Source organism: Dicentrarchus labrax, unplaced genomic scaffold, assembly GCF_905237075.1.
Source record: "Dicentrarchus labrax unplaced genomic scaffold, dlabrax2021, whole genome shotgun sequence".
Lineage (NCBI taxonomy): Eukaryota > Metazoa > Chordata > Actinopteri > Moronidae > Dicentrarchus > Dicentrarchus labrax.
This window is the reverse complement of record NW_026136722.1, coordinates 10,950,852-10,966,003: the sequence shown is the minus strand read 5'-3', so window position 1 is coordinate 10,966,003 and position 15,152 is coordinate 10,950,852. Positions and strand designations below refer to the sequence as shown.

The following is a 15,152-nucleotide window of genomic DNA, read 5'->3' as shown; positions in this document are numbered from 1 at the left end:
CACACAAACACTTAAATTTAAGTGGTTAAAAAGAAGCAACAATTAGAGACTGTACGGTGCAGTTTATTGACTCTTTTGAACACATGATGGCGCCAAAGTCAAACAAATATTTTGAAGGATTTCATTACAGCGAAAACTACTTTGAATACACCAATATCTCTGTTGTTTGTAGCAATTAATCTTACAGAACATAATTTGTTGATTGAGACTAAAATGATTAAAATGTTGACTTTCAACAACGTTCCATTCGTTATTGTGGCATATACAGATTTTTACAGAAAATGTATCCTTTTTTCAGGATTGCTTTAAGAATAAGAATCTATTCAATTAAAACATGCATTTGGAAAATAATGGAATTAAAGATAAGCTTTCCTCTGTTAAACTGAGAATCCATGAGGGTCAATATATGGATTAGACCTTCTTAAACCTGTGCAGGTGGGTTTTGAGCAGGTGGATTTTCAGTAGGTGGGGATTTGTTATTCTCTGCAGATACACAGGGGCAGAACTTCTTAATGAAGGTGTCTGCAAGGAATGACACTTTCTCCAGACGAGACAGAGAGACAAGTGGCTGGATAGTGCTGCTGATGTTGAGAAAAGCAAAGCCTACAGGCTGCACATAACAGCGAAATACATCGGGAGAGTAATAGTCTTCAAAAGGAAACAGCGCTACAGGTGGCAGGTAGTTATACACAATAATACAAAGGATATACAGCACCATCTTGAAGGCCCTCTTCTTCATTGGGTGCATCTCATCTTTCCCTGCACCCCGGGACCTCTTCAGGGCCCACAGGATGCAAACATTACACAAAACCATCCAGGTAAATGCTGCCAGGATCTCACCAGTAAAGACCTTCTCAAAGTTGGGGAGACCACCCACAACCTTGGCGGCTGAGTAAGCAAAGGTGAGGCAGAACACCAGCACTGAGAGGCTCACCCTGTACTTGATGTGTTTAAGCTGCCCAAACATCACTGGAAAGAGCACAGCTATAAAGCGATCTAGGCAGATACAGGAGAGAAACAACGGGCCACTGGTATCTTTCACACCATAGGAGAACTTAAGAGCAGACCACACCTCCTTGCTTTGCCACTGGTAAAGGTTAAGGAAGCTTATAGGGGTCATAGCACTAAAGTAGATGTCCATGAAGGCCAGACAGCCCAAGAATATGTCTGAAGTGGAGGGCTCTTTGCGATTGCTGATGAGGATTGCAATGACAAGTACGTTAGCAGGGATTCCCACCACTACGTTGATGCACTGCAGGGTCAGGTCAAAGAGAATGCCCTCTACCTGATGATCGCAGCCATCAAACACACTGAAGGGTTTCACTGTGGCATTGATGTCAGCGGTGGTGTTGAGAGGCGGATTAGTCGGAAGAGAGGTTGATTTGATTGGTGAAGAAATATTTCTCTCCATGATTCTAAAACTGCAAAACCAGGACTCTGATGGGAGAAGATAAGAATAGTGGTGATCAGGGTTCAACATATTTACCATCTTCTGGACAGCACTCACTCACTCACTCACTCACTGACTCGACCACAATGATACAATTTCCCATTAAAGCCAGGTGAACTTGTACTTCAGCTTGTTTTCCTGCTCTATGTCACATTAAAATACACTGTTGTTCATTAGATCCCTTCTTTTTAATCTGCTGAGAAGATCAGAGTCTCACTAGAGTTTAAACTAGCCGCAGAGTAAAGCGAGACAGTTCTCGGAGAGCAAAAACATGTTACAAACACCGTTAGGGCTTACTCCTCTGGCTGTTATCTTATTATTATGTCTGGGTGGACCTTCCCCTGGGAACCGTAACTCCCTGTATGCAGGGACACCTAATTCACTTAAGGGACTCATACTAAAAGCACCACCCTTTCACAGCAAAATAAAAGGGCAGCTATTTCCAAATTGTAATGGCAAAGTTTATATTCTGCACATAGACAATTTCTTCTTCTTTCTCACTAGAAAAAGATCATAACTTGGAAAATAAATGGCTAAACTGACTTGAGACATGAAGCTAATTATTATAGGCATCCTAGATCTTGAGCTCACTGTCTCTGTCTTTGGCCCCTGCATGAGGACTACAAATGGAAGCTTTTTTTTTTTTTTTTTTTTTTTGCAGTTTGTCTAATACAGGCCCTAAATGTCAGATTTTGTTCTGGGCTCCGGGACTATTCACAGCGGCTTTGAGTCAGGCTGATTTGCAAAAACTCTTTAAGATAGTGAGAGTCTTCACATGCAGTACACCTGAGCTCCCTCCACTGAATGGACCACTGGAGCCAGAGGCTGTGATTGTTCCTTGTACAGCCATCAAGGGGCCTATTCTGGTTTAACATGGACCTTTCTTCCCCTTGCTCCCTAAGTGAATGGTGTTTCTCACCTCTCACTGCTGCTGGCTCTACCTCAGGCCACACACACTCCTGTGGGACTAATCACACTGACGGAGGAGTGAAGATCTTTGCCAAGATGCTCGTCCCTGGAGATGGAAGACTTAATCAATTGTGTTTTTATTCAGGCATATCTACTGAAAACGAAATAAACAAAACAGATTATTAAACAGTATTTTGGAGCATGTAATTAGGTGCTGAATACCCTACAGTATAATAACTGCTTCACATGTATTCATTTAAAGTTTCAAAGCTAAGATCAACTAGATATTTTGTATGTTTTACTAAAATTTAGAAGCATATGTCATTGAAAGTTGGAAACAAGAGTATTAGTAACAAATTTGTATTTCTGTATTACCGTTTGTAATTGAAAACAATTAATCACAGTAAAACATATAAAACTCTTTACCTGTCATCCGTAAACACTTTTTTGCATTTTATATGGTTTTAAATCCTTCAGCTGTTTCAGTTTAAACAATATTCAGTTACGAATTCAGTTATCAATACTTTTGGTGCTTTTGTAAAATATGATATGTCCAATTAAAGTACATTATGTTCTTTGTAAAGACACTTTTATGACTGAAGACACATTAAATACTCTAATCTGCTATTGAATACAATTATACAATGCACTAAGATCTTCATCAGTGAGAGCCTGAAATGTTTCTAGTCACATGTCCTGACTTGGTTACGAGGGATGTGAGGTTAGGGGGAAACCCCCTTAAACTCATTCCACATTGTTTTATCCACAGTTATTTGTAAAATGGAGTCTACCACTTATCCAAGCTGATATTAATGTTAATAAGATACATATATTGTGTTTATCTCCGTAAATAATATAAAACTAATTGAAATGGAAATGCCAAACTAGGATTTAATAATTAGTCCTGCTCGTTAGAAACAACTTTGAAAACCAATCTACAAAATCAAATTGTTCTGTGGAGCTTTTTAGAAGTTCAAACGATATACAATATTGTTCTTACTCACCAGAGTAGAATATTCTTCTGCGCTGTTTAGTAAGCGTGTGTGTGTCAAACATCAGTGTGTGTTTCAGGAGATTAATTTATAAGTGTCGTGGATTTGACGCTGACCACAAGGGGAGGATCTCCTGGAGTTTTTGATATCATGAGGGAATAGTGACTCTTCCAGTCAAAGCCGCTTTATTAAGATATCTCCAAGTGTTGTTAGCAGCCATTCCGTTTATTGAGAGATGAAAAGTACCTACACATTAACATGTACTGGGTTAAAACTGTTTCCCACATTGAGAGGGACTGTTTAAGCAGAACATGTACTTTTGATACTTGGAGTACATTTACTTGTAGTCTGTCTATATTGTTCCACCATTGTCGAGGTGCTAGAGGTTATAGATATGTTTGCCACTCTCTTATCTGTCTCCTGCGTTGTCAGACTTGTCACGGCCTCAACTGTGAGGTCATTTACCCTTGTGTTCTTTCTTCCCTCTCCCCTGTGTCTCCTGTCTCCCCCTGTCACTCTGTGTATGTTTGTGTTTGGGGCGTGGGTGTGGCTTCGCCCTGGCGTTCCCTCCTGATTACAGCATTCAACTCACCTGCTCCTATCTGCACACTAGCCAGCCATCATCTTCACGGCAGTATATTAGCTCTGGTTTTCCATCCACTCATCTTGGCTTAGTTTGTTCGAGATATTTTGTGCTTTAACTTACCATCTCTGATTTGTACCTCCAGGATCACCACTTCTTGATCACGCTGCGTGCCCCCTGCACTGCCTGCACTGCTTGCTTGCTCCCCTGCTACATCCATGACTTTTCCCAACCAGCCATCTGCCATCGTCATTTCCCCTCTGAACTTTGCAATAAACCTTCTTACTCTAAATCCCTCCTGTCGAAATCTGTGCCTGAATCTGTCCTTACTGATTGGAACAGAACTGATGTGGACCCAGCAGAATTAGACCACCTCTGCCAAGCCCTCATCTGTGATGTCAAGGAAAACCTCAAGGCGCTCTCTGTTAACATGGTCTCCACCCAACCAGCTGAGGAACACATGCAATTGGCTATGGCCCACCTTTCACCAGCTGAATGCCTCCAGAAGATTGAGAGCATCTACTGCAGCCAAACTGGCCATTTCCTTGCTTCCTGCTTCTGCTGATAAAGGAGTTGGCTCATCAGTTTCAGTGGGGGTGCTGGGCAAAAGTGAGCCAAACCACCTCCTCTTCAGTCAGGATGCAGCTCAATGCTTATGGGGAACCAACAAACCCTTTCGCTGTGTTCTTTGATTGATTCAGGTGCCAATGAAAATGTCATCTCTACCAGGAAGACCGCATTCGATACCCCTCTTGGACACTTTCAATATCTGGATGGTCGTGGCTCAGTAGGTAGATCGGGTCATCCACTAACCACAGGGTGTGGTTTTGGTTGATTCCCTGGCTCCCCGTGTCCATGTGTCGAAGTGTCCTTGAGCGAGACACTGAACCCTAAGTTGTTATCTGGCTTCCAACAGCTGCCCACCGCTCCTAGTGTACAGGATGGGTCAAATGCAGTGGACAAATTTTGATTCAGTGTATGTAAAATACTGAGAATTTGGCAATAAAGGCTGAAAGGCCCTGATTTTCCTTCTTCTGGCCATCCCACTAACGCTACCCTAACCCTCTCACTTGTCTGTGGCTTCAATGGCAGGTTCAGGGTTAGCAAGCAACACTTGATATTAGACAGGTGTATAGTGGTATGTTAGGACTGTATTACCCTTTTTTCAGCGACTCAAACAGTTGTTGCAACCACATACAACCTCCATTGTCCAGGCTTGTTTTTGTAACATAGTGACATTTCTTAACCAGAAAACATAATTTATGTAATCATCTCAACTATACATCCAGAGTTTACATGACCTTTTGCTGTTGGACTAATCTCTCTTCAAATATTAACCTTGCATACAACTGTGTGTGTGCTGTAATGTGGACAGAAAATATGGAGAAAGAAAGAGAAGGGGGGGCGCCTGGATGGCTCGGTTGGTGGAGCTGGCGACCCATGTGCCGGGGCTGGGTCCTTGCTGCAGTGGCCCAGGGTTCGGGTCCGACCTGCGGCCCTTTGCTGTCCCCTCTCTCTCTGCCCCCCTTTCCTGTCTGCCTTCAGCTGTAATCACTATAATAAAGGCAATAAAAGCCCCAAAAATATATTTATAAAATAAATAATATTATATAATAATAATATAAATAAATAAAGAGAAGGGGAGAGAGTTTAGAGGAAGACAGAGGAAGAAGAAGCTGTATTTTAATATTATGTAATGTTAATTCAGTTGTGTGTCTCACTGTGTTAGCATTGCCTCACTGCCTCCCTCTGTTGGCAGAAATGTCAGTTAATCTGGTCTTTATTGCTAATCTCTTTGTGCATTTCTTTAACAGAATTATTCAAGCCAAAAATCACTGAGGTTAGGATGTGTACAAACTCAAGTTAATTTTAAACAAATATTTAACATTACATATTTAAATTTTATCAAATTAATCATATGCATCCTGTGCTGTATATTAGAAACATGTGTCTAATACTAGGTAGACTAAACACATCAGTGCTTCTCTACACTGAATACAAAATTATTTAATTGTTAGGGGAGTTAATAGGCCAGGAGTGATTTTGATCCTAATTAGACCCACTTGGGCAGCATCACGCTGGTGAGAGGACAACATGTGGTCTCGCAGTCCCTCGTGCATCTTGTATTCCACTGTACAGAGCGCAGTTAATAAATGTGCCTATTGTTAGGTAAACACCTCTCACATAACTAAACAAACATATTCATTACTACAACAACACATCTGTTGCACTGATATAAGAGATGCAGTTTTTTTGCGGCTTCTTCTTCCAGCAGGGGGCAGCTGCATGGGCTGCAAAGAAGTCCAGTGGTATTGAGTCTTATGGAAAAATGCAGCAGTGAAATGTTTCCTAATGAGTTTATGGTCTCAGTCATTTTGTGATATATGATCTCATTAAGAGTAAACTGGACCATAAAGCAGGGTATGCTTTAGGGCGTGGCTACCTTGTGATTGTGAAGTCATTCTCCGGGAGTTCAGCAAAACGCACAAAACTTAAATCAAACAATCAAACTGGACAGTGCTGTTCAAATATGAATCGAGATTATGTTACTGCATTGTCCCTTTATAATCTCAAATCTTTTCATTTTAGTGTACTAAAAGCATCTGAACTCGCAGTATGTCAACACTGCTGGTAAAAAAAAAACGACGACCATAATGGTACGCCACAAACCAATGGGTGAAGTCAGGTTGAGTTCACACTTGAGTGTAACTAAACCCCTAATGCTGCATTCACTTGGATTCAGGCAGATGGTAGACGGCAAACCCGATACGATTTTAGTGGATGAGAGCAGGATGGTAAACATAGGTGAGGCCAGTAACGATAATGGTAGACCCGTGGCACCATATACTTCAGCTACCTGCAGATCAGCCAATAGCAAAATTCAGTTGAAATAGCCAGGTTTCACTTCTTCACACAACTTATTTCCTGTCTTTTAGCTCCTGTGACTTTAATAATAATAATAATACATTTTATTTATAAGCGCTTTCTAAATACTCAAAGACACTTACATAAAAAAAAACAAACATAAAAGCACCAAACAACATCAAATAGTAAAACATTAAAAACACATCAGACTTAGCTAAACATTAAAAGCAATTTTAAAAGGTGAGTTTTGTCAGTGATTTGAATATGGAAGGTCGGTACAGTCACGGATGGGTTTGGGGGAGAGTTCCAGAGGGAGGGGGCAGCTACAGAGAACGCTCTGTCGCCCCAGGTTCGGTGCTTGGTCCGGGGTGGAGGAGTCAGGAGGTTTGCTTCAGATGAGCGGAGGCTGCGGGATGGATTGTGGCGATGGAGCAGGTCAGTGAGGTAGGAAGGAGCCTGGTTATGGAGGGCTTTGTGTGTAAGGAGGAGGATTTTGAACTGAATGCGCTGTGGAACTGGGAGCCAGTGGAGGGTCTGGAGGACGGGAGTGATGTGATCACGGGTGCGGGTGTGGGTGAGCATACGTGCAGCGGAGTTTGGATGTATTGTAGCTTATTTAGAGTTTTGGATGGTGTGCCATAGAGGATGCTGTTGCAGTAGTCGATTCTGGAGGTGATGAAGGCGTGGATGAGGGTTTCAGCAGCAGAGAAGGAGAGTGATGGGCGAAGACGGGCAATGTTCTTGAGATGAAAGAAGGCAGTTCTCGTGATTAGGTTTGGACCCAAACACAGCACGCCCCTGCCTCATCATATCTCTCTTACTTTACTCCACTATTCAAAGAAGCCCAGCTGTTGCCCTGACAACCTGGAGCGCTTCCACGTCAGCGCTGAAGTGGTAGGAATGACAGTGCTTCGCTCAGGAGGTCACCACTGGGTCGTGGAAACAGGAAGTAATCAGGACTGGATCCTAGGTGTGGTCCTTTTGTCCAGAGAATAGCTTCTGGACTTTGTGTTTATGGGACAGAGAGTTCAGGGCAATGACCTCGCCACCCACACACACAATTACAAGAACGTCCCAACAAGTCAGAGTGCAACTGGATTACAACAAAGGGATGTTTTTCTTTTGTTTGTTTTTTACCCTGCTGATGATACACTCATTTATGCATTTACACACACATTCACAGAAACTTTACTCCCATATTTTTTATACACAGAGCAGTAATCCATTGAGAATAATGCCAGAGAAGGTGCTTATCACAATGTTGCGGCAATAAGTGGATGAATAATTCATGAAAATAGGATCGCAACACTGTTTTAATTGAAATACCTTTAAATAAGAAGATTGATACTGCTCATATGTGTCTGTATGATATATAGGATGCTATCACCAGGAGCCAGTTAGCATGGCATAGAATAGCATAAAGACTGAAAACAGGGGGAAACAGCTAGCCTGGCTGTTGTTTGTTTAAGTTATACAAAAGCAGAAGTATAAAATGTCTAGCCAGAGTCAGGCTAGCGGTCTCCCCCTGTGTCAGGTCTCTGTGCTAGGCGAAGCTGACTGGCTGCTGGCTCCAATTACACAGGCTTTTTATCAGACAAAATGTTTAAATAAATATCAAGATGGTTTAGGTTCATCCATAACTGGGTTTTGGTGTGTCCAGTAAGCTCTGTCTTAATTTATTATTATCATTCTTTTGAATTGTATGTGACTAATATCAGGATGAATGCTACTGCTGTGCAGGTATTTTATGATTTTTCTATTATTATTATTATTATGTTGGACTGGGATGGGGGAGATGTTTCCCACCCGTCCAGCATCATGCACTTTAAGGAACATGTCACACAGACACACACACACACACACACACACACACACACACACACACACACACACACACACATACATATTCCTCATTGCTTGAATTTATAGTTAATTGGCGACTGTAAGGTGCAGTTTATTGACTCTTCTGTACACATGATGGCGCCAAAGTCAAACAAATATTATTATATATATACAAAGATTTCATAACAGTGAAAACTACTTTGAATACACAAATGTCATGCTGTTTGTAGAAATTAATCTTCCAGAATATAATCAGGTTATTAAAACATATAATTAATGATTTTATACTTGTTGACTTATTATTGATGCATAATTAATGTTTTTTCTTTCTCTTTTTTTAGGAGGGCTTTTTTGACATTATAAGCTGTTCAATTAAAACAGAGCTGAAAAATTAATCGAAATTGCAATAAAATATAATTTTTTGATAACAGTAAAATGTGTGACAAAACGGCATTATAATGAAATTCTGTAGTGCTCCACTGGCCTACAAATCTGTTCACAGACCCAACCAAATGCTCACATCATCATGATATTAGTAGTTCTGTCAGTACAAATGAAAAGTGGAATACAAAAATTATAATTCTCACTAATCGTGAATCATATTGTAATCATAAAATCTGTCAAAACAATTGCAATGGGATTTATTTGCCATATCATGCAGCCCTAAACTAAAACATGTATTTTGAAAATAACTAGCTTTTCCCTGTTTAAATGAGCATCCATGAGGGTCAATATGTGGATTAGATCTTCTTAAACCTCTGCAGGTGGGTTTTAAGCAGGTGGGTTTTGAGCAGGTGGGTTTTGAGCAGGTGGGTTTGGAGCAGGGGGGTTTTGAGCAGGTGGGTTTTTGTTGTTCTCTGCAGAGACACAGGCGCAGAACTTCTTAACGCAGGCGTCTGAGAAGAAAGGCACTTTGTCCAGACGAGATAGATATACAAGTGGCTGGATAGTGCTACTGATGTTGAGGAAAGCGAAGCCCACAGGCTGCACATAGCAACGAAACACATCAGGAGAGTAGTAGTCTTCAAAAGGAAACAGCGCTACAGGTGGTAGGTAGTTAAACACAATAATACAAAGGATATTCAGCACCATCTTGAAGGCCCTCTTCTTCATTGGGTGCATCTCATCTTTCCCTGCACCCCGGGACTTCTTCAGGGCCCACAGGATGCAAACATTACACAAAACCATCCAGGTAAATGCTGCCAGGATCTCACCAGTAAAGACCTTCTCAAAGTTGGGGAGACCACCCACAACCTTGGCGGCTGAGTAAGCAAAGGTGAGGCAGAACACCAGCACTGAGAGGCTCACCCTGTACTTGATGTGTTTAAGCTGCCCAAACATCACTGGAAAGAGCACAGCTATAAAGCGATCTAGGCAGATGCAGGAGAGAAACAACGGGCCGGTGGTGTCTTTCACACCATAGGAGAACTTAACAGAGGACCACACCTCCTTGCTTTGCCACTGGTAAAGGTTAACTAAGTTGATAGGGGTCATGACACCAAAGTAAATGTCCATGAAGGCCAGGCAGCCTAAGAATATGTCTGAAGTGGAGGGCTCTTTGCGATTGCTGATGAGGATTGCAATGACAAGCAAGTTGGCAGGGATTCCCACCACTACGTTGATGCACTGCAGGGTCAGGTCAAAGAGAATGCCCTCTACCTGATGATCGCAGCCATCAAACACACTGAAGGGTTTCACTGTGGCATTGATGTCAGCGGTGGTGTTGAGATGTGGATTAGCCAGGAGAGAGGTCGATTTGAGTTGTAAGGATACATATCTCTCCATGATTCTACAACTGCAAAACCAGGACTCTGATGGGAGAAGAATAAGAATAGTGGTGATCAGGGTTCAACATATTTACCATCTTCTGGACAGCACTCACTCACTCACTCACTCACTCACTCACACTCAGCCACAATGATACATTTATTATATATTCCCATTAAAGTCTGTTGGTGTTTATCATGGGAACTTATATTTAATATTGTTTTCCAGCTCTGTGTCATGTCAAATACACTGTTGTTCATTAGATCCCTTCTTTCTAATCTGCTGAGAAGTTTAGAGTCTCACTAGAGTTTAAACTAGCTGCAGAGTAAAGCGAGACAGTTCTCGGAGAGCAAAAACATGTTACAAACACCGTTAGGGCTTCTCCTCAGGCTGTTATCTTGTTATTGTGTCTGAGTGGACCTTCCTCTGGGAACCGTAACTCCCTGTATGCAGGGACATCAAACTCACTTAAGGGACTCATACTAAAAGCACCACCCTTTCACAGCAAAATAAAAGGGCAGCCATTTCCAAATTAAAATGGCAAGGTTCATATTCTGCACGTAGACAATTTCTTAAGACTATTGTTAGCAAGGGCAGTGGAAATTTGGTAATTTCCTGGAGCTCTTAAAAGCCTGATTCTGACATTTAGCTATTCCTAAAGCTAATTTCTCAACAGAAAAGGACGATAACTTGGAAAATAAATGCAATAATGGCTGGACTGATGGAACAATAACTGGAGTCAGACATGAAACAAACCATTATAGGTGTCCTGGTCCTTGAGCTCTGTGTCTCTGTACTTGGCCCCTGCATGAAGACCACAAATGGAAGTTTGTCTAATACAGGCCCTAAATGTCAGATTTTGTTCTGGGCTCCGGGACTATTCACAGCGGCTTTGAGTCAGGCTGATTTGCACAAACTCTTTGAGATAGTGAGAGTCTTCACATGCAGTACACCTGAGCTCCCTCCACTGAATGGACCACTGGAGCCAGAGGCTGTGATTGTTCCTTGTACAGCCATCAAGGGGCCTATTCTGGTTTAACATGGACCTTTCTTCCCCTTGCTCCCTAAGTGAATGGTGTTTCTCACCTCTCTCTGCTGCTGGCTCTACCTCAGGCCACACACACTCCTGTGGGACTAATCACACTGACAGAGGAGTGAAGATCTTTGCCAAGATGCCCGTCCCTGGAGATGGAAGACTTAATCAATTGTGTTTTTCTTCAGGCATATCTACTGAAAACGAAATAAACAAAACAGATTATTAAACAGTATTTTGGAGCATGTAATTAGGTACTGAATACCCTACAGTATAATAACTGCTTCACATGTATTCATTTAAAGTTTCAAAGCTAAGATCAACTAGATATTTTGTATGTTTTACTAAAATTTAGAAGCATGTGTCATTGAAAGTTGGAAACTACGGTATTTGTAACACATTTGTAACATCTGTGTGTTACCATTTGTAATCAAAAACAATTAATCACAGTAAAACATAAAACTGTTTTTAGAAAATAAATATTTGCTTATCTGTTTGTTATTGTGTTTAGTTACTTTTTTAATCCTTCAGCTGTTTCAGTTTAAACAATAAGAATGAATTCAGTTATTGCTATCTTCGCAGGTTATGTAAAATATGTCCTTACTAAAGATAAGTATGTTCTTAGTAAAGATTTAAAATGTAAATCACTTTTACGACCGAATACACACTAAATACTCTAACCTGCCATTGAATATAATTATACAATGCATAAAGATCTCCATCAGTTGGAGCCTTAAAATCACATATCATGATTTGACGGTGCAAGGGATGTGAGGATAGGGGGAAACCCCTTTAAACTCAAATCATCCACATTGTTTTATCCACAGTTATTTGCAAAATGGAGTCAACCACTTCTCCAAGCTGATATTCCTGCATGTATAATAATATTCAATAGCAGATTAGAGTACTTATTGTTTTAACATGAATATCAGCTTGGAGAAGTGGTTAACTTCATTTGTGTTTATCTCCGTAAATAATATGAAACTAATTTAAATGAAAATGCCCAACTAAAATTGAATAATTAGGCAGTCCTGCTTCTGTTTTAAGGACATGTATTAATTGAAATGCTTTCATTAGAAACAAACTTTGAAAACCAAAACCAATTTACAAAATCTAATTGACCTGTGGACCTTTTTTAAAAGTTCAAACGGTATACAATATTATTTTTACTCACCAGTGAGGAATATTCTTCTGCGCCGTGTAGTAAGTGTGATGCAGTGTGTGTTTCAGGGATTCATTTATACGTTCTCTGAAGTGTCGTGGATTTGACGTTGACCACAAGGGGAGGACCTCCAGGAGTTTTTGATATCATGAGGGAATAGTGACTCTTCCAGTCGAAGCCGCTTTATTAAGATACCTCCAAGTGTTCTTACCAGCCATGTATTGAAAAAAAGGGGCAGGTCTGGGGACCTGATACTGAAGATCTGGTGTTGAATTGCACAGATGGAAAGTTCCTGCACACTAATCACTGAGTTAAAAGTTGCTCTATTGATCCACACTGACTGTTTTTCTGTAGAACGTGTACTTTTGATACACTCAGTACATTTTCTTCTCCTTCTAATGTAATTCGTACAGTAGACATTTACTTGTAATATTTCTATAATATGGTAGTGATCTGAGTATCTGGCAGCTTCTTCCACCACTGAACAATTGTGGCAGATATATATATATACACACACATATATAGGCACTTACAGATATGCCACTTGGCACTCTTTCATTCTCTTGTCTTCTCGGTTGTCAGAATGGGCATGACATGTAGACTGAGGGAGCATCATGGGACTGGTCTGGTGATGCTGTGGGTTTCCTGGAGCGTTATGTGTCATCCTCACTCAGCCCTTAATCCTTTCCTCCTGTTACTGGAGACGCAGAGCACAGGTGCACAAGAGCAATATAAACAGCCTAGGAGCAAATGTCAGTGGTGTCCAAGGTTGTTTTGTTTGGTTTTACTACATTTTTCATCAGTGTGACTCAAAATAAAAGCATCCTTGCTCTGTCTGTGTCTTAAGTGTTTAAAAAAATGCTGCCTGAGTGGAGCTAGAAGACTCCCTCTGAAGTGTTCATCACTTAACAACTGGGGGCGGAAAAGGACACTGTCTGTAAGCGTGTAAAGTCTGTGTGTGAGTATGTGTCAGGATGTATTTGGATTGACTGTCTTACAGGGGTGCTAATTAAATTGTAACCTCTCCTTTGGTGAGTAGAACCCAATGTTCTGTTCCCATGTGAACAGACAAAACTCACATTGATCCATTGTCTTACTGATGTGTAAATTACCACAGAGAGAGAGAGAGAGAGACTCAAAGAACAGCACAGTCTAATATGGTTGCTTTACCACTTTTTTGTCTAGGGGGGCAGTAGGTGTCTGCACTATGCTAGATGTTTGACGTTTCACCAAAAGAACTTTGAAGCTTTTGCCGACATGACACAATATTTACATTATATTCAGTTCCCCGGCACAGTCTGAGGTCTGTCAGGTCTGCTTTCTCCCATTCAGTAAACATTTTGTCTAATTCCTAGAAGTACCGCCAAACAGATGAAACACCTCATTTTGTTTCACATGTATAGTATTTTGGATTAAACACACACCTTTAGTTCTTAGCAGTGACAGCTATGGATCCAAACAGGCACTGAGCTTTTTACCAGCTTCAGTTTTATTTATAACACAGTTTGAAGTAAAATAATTACATATCCAAAGGAGAATTTGTTTCAAATCAAATAAGACAAACCACACAAGTTATGAAATCTACTTCAATTTGATTGAATCAAGAACAATCTATTTATGTAAAAAAAAGGCTCTGGAGGAAAGAACATATTCTGGCTTGCTGCAGTGGCTCATATAATTGTAACATAGTTGAGTCACGTCTTACATAAACACATTGTAAAATCATGCTGTTAGGAAATCTCTCCCCCTTTCTCTTATTTTTCGGTCTCAAATGTATTAATGTTAGCAAAAGGGAACAGTTTCAGTTTACAGGATCAGAAATCTGCATTTATTTCGCTGCAGGCTGTCGAGATGCCAAAGCCAAAATGACCACATGGATCTTTAGTTCACACATAGAAAACTGTTTATATTATAATGAAACTAAAATGTTATTTAAATTTAATAATAGTTGTTACTAAATTTCACAAGCAGCGTTGTTTTTAATAACATGTTAGGTCACATAAAGTCCACTATAAAAATGTTATTGTTAACATGAAATACAGTTTGCACAGCACAGGAGTCTTATTTGCCTCTAAGAAATTCAAGTAACTTCTATCACTTTATCAATCATACACACCACACACACACATAGGTAAACACAACAAATACGCAAAGGGAAGACAGAGTACAAAGTGTCACAGTGCTTAACATCTGGCATCAGAGTAAAAATGAAATATTTTTACCCACACTAGAGGCATGGATCCTGGGATGGCAATATTTTTTCAGACTGAAACATCTCAACAACTATGGTTTGTCATGGAGATTTGAACAGACACGCATGGTCCCCAGAGGATGAATACTACCGTTTTCCCCTAGTGACACCAGAACATGAAAAGTTTTCACATATCACATAAAACATATCAACACATAATGGATTGATTGGTGATTGATTCATGGTCCACAGAGGATGAATCCTAACAACTTTGGTTACCTTTCCTCCAGCACCATCATGAGGATTACATTTGTGGTTTTAAATGAAGTATCTTGACATGAACTATTGCATAGATTGC

The 15,152-nt window shown here is 40.5% G+C and overlaps 2 protein-coding genes across 8 annotated transcripts; both read right to left on the bottom strand.

Annotated features, from left to right (window-relative positions):
- Positions 1-47: 47 nt before the first annotated feature.
- On the bottom strand, positions 48-12,651 carry LOC127355722 (G-protein coupled receptor 183-like). Of its 6 annotated transcripts, none has more exons than XM_051386796.1 (3): positions 12,616-12,651; positions 2,370-2,513; positions 48-1,437 (listed from the first exon to the last, which is right to left on the bottom strand). In XM_051386796.1, exon 3 carries the CDS (start codon positions 1,409-1,411, stop codon positions 422-424), a length of 990 nt encoding a protein of 329 aa, XP_051242756.1. In that variant the 5' UTR covers positions 1,412-1,437; positions 2,370-2,513; positions 12,616-12,651; the 3' UTR covers positions 48-421. The 6 variants fall into 6 exon arrangements, with proteins under 6 accessions (XP_051242756.1, XP_051242759.1, XP_051242757.1 ...); XM_051386799.1 differs by having other exon boundaries at positions 2,370-2,465; positions 12,616-12,637; XM_051386797.1 differs by having other exon boundaries at positions 2,370-2,510; positions 12,616-12,632.
- LOC127355721 (G-protein coupled receptor 183-like) lies at positions 8,722-12,684 on the bottom strand. Of its 2 annotated transcripts, none has more exons than XM_051386791.1 (3): positions 12,616-12,684; positions 11,495-11,638; positions 8,722-10,452 (listed from the first exon to the last, which is right to left on the bottom strand). In XM_051386791.1, the coding sequence occupies exon 3, from the start codon at positions 10,424-10,426 to the stop codon at positions 9,413-9,415; it is 1,014 nt and encodes a 337-aa protein (XP_051242751.1). In that variant the 5' UTR covers positions 10,427-10,452; positions 11,495-11,638; positions 12,616-12,684; the 3' UTR covers positions 8,722-9,412. The 2 variants fall into 2 exon arrangements, with proteins under 2 accessions (XP_051242751.1, XP_051242752.1); XM_051386792.1 differs by having other exon boundaries at positions 11,495-11,635; positions 12,616-12,642.
- Between the last annotated feature and the right edge of the window lie 2,468 nt (positions 12,685-15,152).

Excerpts from the sequence above, each read along its gene's own strand:
- LOC127355722 (XM_051386796.1), bottom strand. The coding sequence starts at position 1,411 with ATGGAGAGAAATATTTCTTCACCAATCAAATCAACCTCTCTTCCGACT.
- LOC127355721 (XM_051386791.1), bottom strand. The coding sequence starts at position 10,426 with ATGGAGAGATATGTATCCTTACAACTCAAATCGACCTCTCTCCTGGCT.